Here is a 6,139-nt window from a genome sequence, read left to right as displayed (position 1 = left end):
AGGCAGGTCACTTCCCCCCTCCAGAAAGTGACATACTGTGCCTTTAAGTTGTGCCTCCGCTCTGCCAGGTCTCTGCCATTCAGCCCCAGGGCAGCTGTGGCTTTGCTATGAGCTCACTGCCACAGAACAGAAAATATGACTTTGGCTTTAGTTTACAATAATTAAAGATCTGTTGCAGAATAAAATACAGGAATTGCCCTGTTTACATCTGAACGTGTATGTATTATATGTATATGTATATGTACTGTATTTATATGGATATATTTACACACAATCACAGCATTTGGATGGAGTAGACCGAGTACAGATGCTAAACCATGTTAGCATGTTGTGTTTACAGTGGCAACGGTTATTTCTCTTTTAAAATGTAAATTCAACCAAATAAAGGCTGAAATATAATGACTGAAAGCTTCTAGATAGAGAATAATTGCAGATAAAGTGTATTATTTATGACAATCTTTATTCTATTTTGACCATTATGATTCAATAACGCTTCTGTCTGTTCTAAAAAGATCCTTTCGCAGGTGTTTCAGAGTCTTTATGGTCCAAATAACTTACAATTCATGTTTTACAGTGAAGTCTGGTCACAATTAGTCGATTAATAGTTAATCATTGCAGCTCTAATGATAATAATGTGATAAAGTTTGTAGCGAATTAATAACTTTATCAACAAAAGCCGCGCGGAAAGGCCTCGGGTTAGTTAAGTACAGCAGCGGACGCAGGTGAAACGAGGCGTGGAGGTGTTTGTGCCGTTGCCACGACAACCCTCACTCCCCGGGACCGTCCGTGGCCCTTATCAGCGGACACGCCCCGACACGACACGCCCCGCCGCAGTGAGTCTGACACGCCTTTCCCCTCTGTGTGTGTGTCCAGGTGAAACATGGCGCTGGTGTCCGAGTTCCTGGGTCAGCTGACTCTGGCCTACGGAGGGGTGCGTCCAGACCACGCCCACTTTCCTCTGCACTCACCCAGGTTACGCGTCGGGTTTTGTTCAGGGTGCACACTTTAAACGCCTCGAGGAGCATTAGCCTTTGAGAGGAGACTGAAATCTGAAATGCTAAGCTAATCCAACACGTTTATAGCGGTCAAAACGATAGAATTAGCCGTTTCTTCTACCTAAAGGAAACTATTATTATTCTGTAAAAGAAATTGTGTTAAACGATATTATTATGCTAAATAATTGCAGTCTTTGCGATTCATAATTCATATCTCTTCATATCTCTGTAATCGCCGGAGACACAACTGACATAAACTGGCACAAAGTTCAACGTCTTCTTCGTCCATAGAATTAAACAAAAGCGACATTATTTTTTCACAATAACCTCAGAATGTGATGCCATAATTCAACTCCAAAGTCGTGATTATTGTCGTTTGAAAGGACTTTAAGAGATGAGATTATTCCGGTTTGTAGAGCCAATCGCAAATAATAATTCAACATTTGTGGATTTCAGTAAATCTCACATAGAATTATTATCATTAAAGATTATGAGATTATCAAATACTATAAGGTTAAAACAGCCTATTTCTCGACTACAATCCATTTCATATACGTTATTATACAAACATTTTATCCTGATTATGTCAATTATTGCAATAAAAGCTTAAGTTTCAACTGTCAGGAGGAAAATTGAAGAGAATATAGGAACAATGAGGCTAAACTCTGTCTCTAGAGCGCCCCCTGGCTTCAGATACTGGTGTGACCTTTGACCCCTGTTCATAGGAGAAGGAGCCCAAATTCCCCACGGTGGTGCCAGCCCGAGACTTTGACCCGGGGCGGGACGCTGCCAGGATCGACGCTGCCATCAAGACTAAAGGTGAGTTCAGTGGCATTATACACATAATAACATTATGACTCATAATGTGTCTGAGAAACGTCTGCAATGACATGATTATTATGTCTTAACTGATCACATTTGTGTCATTAACAAAGACAAGAGGGAATAACTGTGATAAAAAGACTTCTGAGATATAAACAGACCATAAAACATTTGCATCACAGCACCAGTGAGATCAAATCAAGACGATAAGAACATTTATTTATGAATGGAATATTAATATGTAATACAAAAATCAAGAAGCTTCCTTTTTTTTCCAGTTTTTTTTCTTCTTAAAAATAAAAAAAATGAATCAAATCATGAAGGCACAATCAAATTATTGTTATAAAAGCCGATTACCTAAAAATATTTCCTGTAAATAATCATTATCTGCCGCCCTACACCTCGAGCAAGGCACTAATTGTCAAAGAGCTGGAGGTTCTGGCTGCAGAGCTCTAATCCTCTTCAATGTACCGTTTATATACATGAAACACTGAAACCCATTAGCTTTAGCGACAGAGCTCCCCCTGCTGCTCCCTGGTGAGAATACACTGTCAGAGAACAGACCCCCAAAGCTTTTCAATTGAAATACGACAGAATAGTCACAAACAACACATAAAAAAAGAGCCAGGGTTTCACAGGATAGCGACAGCAGGGGGCGACAAAGGCCTCTCCAAACGACCCGAGAAAACATATTCAACATTCGCAGGGACTTAAAAAGACGTTTAATAAGGTCAAAATGTTACTTAGTTCTGCTTTTAATGGCATCAAAAATGGAGATTGTGCAATATTAAGAAATCATCTGTATTTGTTTTGGTTTCTTTGCCATAATACCCATAATGCACAGCGTGTCAGGCTCAGCAGGCCGGACCACCGCCTCACGTGTCTCTGTGTTGTGAAGGTGTGGACGAGCAGACCCTCATCGACATCCTGACCCGCCGCAGCTGGGAGCAACGCAAAGAGATCTGTTTCGAGTACGAACGCTTTTCCAAGAAGGATCTGGCCGCCGCTCTGAAGGGGGCGCTCTCCGGGTCCCTGGAGGCCCTGATGCTGGGTCTGCTGAAGAGCCCCGCGGAGTACGACGCTGCCGAGCTCAAGGCGTCCATGAAGGTTTGGCTCTTTTCCAGGGATTTAAGGAACTGACGACGATGAGCACAGGAGACATGTGATCGTATGTTCTGATGCACAGGAGACATGTGATCGTATGTTCTGGTGCACAGGAGACATGTGATCGTATGTTCTGATGCACAGGAGACATGTGATCGTATGTTCTGATGCACAGGAGACATGTGATCGTATGTTCTGATGCACAGGAGACATGTGATCGTATGTTCTGATGCACAGGAGACATGTGATCGTATGTTCTGGTGCACAGGAGACATGTGATTGTATGTTCTGATGCACAGGAGACATGTGATCGTATGTTCTGGTGCACAAGAGACATGTGATCGTATGTTCTGATGCACAGGAGACATGTGATCGTATGTTCTGGTGCACAGGAGACATGTGATTGTATGTTCTGATGCACAGGAGACATGTGATTGTATGTTCTGATGCACAGGAGACATGTGATTGTATGTTCTGGTGCACAGGAGACATGTGATCGTATGTTCTGGTGCACAAGAGACATGTGATTGTATGTTCTGATGCACAGGAGACATGTGATTGTATGTTCTGATGCACAGGAGACATGTGATTGTATGTTCTGGTGCACAGGAGACATGTGATTGTATGTTCTGATGCACAGGAGACATGTGATTGTATGTTCTGGTGCACAGGAGACATGTGATCGTATGTTCTGGTGCACAAGAGACATGTGATTGTATGTTCTGATGCACAGGAGACATGTGATCGTATGTTCTGGTGCACAGGAGACATGTGATCGTATGTTCTGGTGCACAGGAGACATGTGATCGTATGTTCTGGTGCACAAGAGACATGTGATTGTATGTTCTGGTGCACAAGAGACATGTGATTGTATGTTCTGATGCACAGGAGACATGTGATCGTATGTTCTGGTGCACAGGAGACATGTGATTGTATGTTCTGGTGCACAGGAGACATGTGATCTATGTTCTGGTGCACAAGAGACATGTGATTGTATGTTCTGATGCACAGGAGACATGTGATCGTATGTTCTGGTGCACAGGAGACATGTGATCGTATGTTCTGGTGCACAGGAGACATGTGATCGTATGTTCTGGTGCACAAGAGACATGTGATTGTATGTTCTGGTGCACAAGAGACATGTGATTGTATGTTCTGATGCACAGGAGACATGTGATCGTATGTTCTGGTGCACAAGAGACATGTGATCGTATGTTCTGATGCACAGGAGACATGTGATCGTATGTTCTGATGCACAGGAGACATGTGATCGTATGTTCTGGTGCACAAGAGACATGAGATTGTATGTTCTGGTGCACAGGAGACATGTGATCGTATGTTCTGGTGCACAGGAGACATGTGATCGTATGTTCTGGTGCACAGGAGACATGTGATCGTATTTTCTGGTGCACAAGAGACATGTGATTGTATGTTCTGATGCACAGGAGACATGTGATTGTATGTTCTGATGCACAGGAGACATGTGATTGTATGTTCTGGTGCACAGGAGACATGTGAACGTATGTTCTGGTGCACAGGAGACATTTGATTGTATGTTCTGGTGCACAGGAGACATGTGATTGTATGTTCTGGTGCACAAGAGACATGTGATTGTATGTTCTGGTGCACAAGAGACATGTGATTGTATGTTCTGGTGCACAGGAGACATGTGATCGTATGTTCTGGTGCACAAGAGACATGTGATTGTATGTTCTGATGCACAAGAGACATGTGATTGTATGTTCTGGTGCACAAGAGACATGTGATTGTATGTTCTGGTGCACAGGAGACATGTGATCGTATGTTCTGGTGCACAAGAGACATGTGATTGTATGTTCTGGTGCACAAGAGACATGTGATTGTATGTTCTGGTGCACAAGAGACATGTGATTGTATGTTCTGGTGCACAGGAGACATGTGATCGTATGTTCTGGTGCACAAGAGACATGTGATCGTATGTTCTGGTGCACAAGAGACATGTGATCGTATGTTCTGGTGCACAGGAGACATGTGATCGTATGTTCTGGTGCACAGGAGACATGTGATCGTATGTTCTGGTGCACAGGAGACATGTGATCGTATGTTCTGGTGCACAAGAGACATGTGATTGTATGTTCTGATGCACAGGAGACATGTGATTGTATGTTCTGATGCACAGGAGACATGTGATTGTATGTTCTGGTGCACAGGAGACATGTGAACGTATGTTCTGGTGCACAGGAGACATTTGATTGTATGTTCTGGTGCACAGGAGACATGTGATTGTATGTTCTGGTGCACAAGAGACATGTGATTGTATGTTCTGGTGCACAAGAGACATGTGATTGTATGTTCTGGTGCACAGGAGACATGTGATCGTATGTTCTGGTGCACAAGAGACATGTGATTGTATGTTCTGATGCACAAGAGACATGTGATTGTATGTTCTGGTGCACAAGAGACATGTGATTGTATGTTCTGGTGCACAGGAGACATGTGATCGTATGTTCTGGTGCACAAGAGACATGTGATTGTATGTTCTGGTGCACAAGAGACATGTGATTGTATGTTCTGGTGCACAAGAGACATGTGATTGTATGTTCTGGTGCACAGGAGACATGTGATCGTATGTTCTGGTGCACAAGAGACATGTGATCGTATGTTCTGGTGCACAAGAGACATGTGATCGTATGTTCTGGTGCAGAAGAGACATGTGATCGTATGTTCTGGTGCACAAGAGACATGTGATTGTATGCTCTGGTCAGACCTGGAGAACGTTCCAGGTCAGAGCGGTGGAGAGCGAGCGCAGCTGATAAACGGCAGATCTAATAAACTTCAGAACCACTGAAAGCAACACCCACATTTCTGCATTTGTCCGTCGTGTCGTTCTGTCCTTGTCGTTCTCCGGCCGTTGACGACCTGCTAAGTCTTCGGTCATTAGATCCTATTGTGCTGTGCTAGCCTCCTCCTCCTGCCTGATTAGCCTTGATTCTGCCACAGTGTAGCGTTGTGAACAGACGGTAGATTATACTTTTATCCATTCTCTTTTGTAACTGGCTAAAACTGCTTGAATGTCTCTCTTCACTCGTCTCTTCTCTGAGCGTAGAACTTTCTTGCTCCTCACATGAGTGACCTGTGGCTTTGAGATGAAGGTGGAGCTGATACGATGATAATGAGCGTGTTTCCATCATGTGCACAGGGGCTGGGCACAGACGAGGAGGCTCTCATCGAGCTCGTCT

General features: G+C 43.6%; 1 protein-coding gene across 1 annotated transcript in view; it reads left to right on the top strand.

The window, feature by feature from the left end:
• The first annotated feature begins 851 nt into the window (after window positions 1-851).
• The window catches only part of LOC140381403 (annexin A2-like), a 9,655-nt gene continuing 4,367 nt past the window's right edge, over window positions 852-6,139 (top strand). Inside the window, exons 1-4 of the mRNA XM_072465454.1 lie at window positions 852-931; window positions 1,721-1,814; window positions 2,716-2,924; window positions 6,100-6,139. The exon at window positions 6,100-6,139 is cut by the window's right edge and continues 51 nt beyond it. Of these exons, the coding sequence (XP_072321555.1) occupies window positions 881-931; window positions 1,721-1,814; window positions 2,716-2,924; window positions 6,100-6,139 (394 nt within the window). The 5' untranslated portion in view covers window positions 852-880. The remainder of the gene's footprint in view (window positions 932-1,720; window positions 1,815-2,715; window positions 2,925-6,099) is intronic.

The sequence above is a fragment of the Eucyclogobius newberryi genome, unplaced genomic scaffold, assembly GCF_026437365.1.
Source record: "Eucyclogobius newberryi isolate DKJ021-1_F unplaced genomic scaffold, fEucNew1.0.hap1 SCAF_5, whole genome shotgun sequence".
Lineage (NCBI taxonomy): Eukaryota > Metazoa > Chordata > Actinopteri > Gobiiformes > Gobiidae > Eucyclogobius > Eucyclogobius newberryi.
Note: the sequence above shows the minus strand (reverse complement) of the source record. Positions and strands in the feature narration are given on the sequence as shown.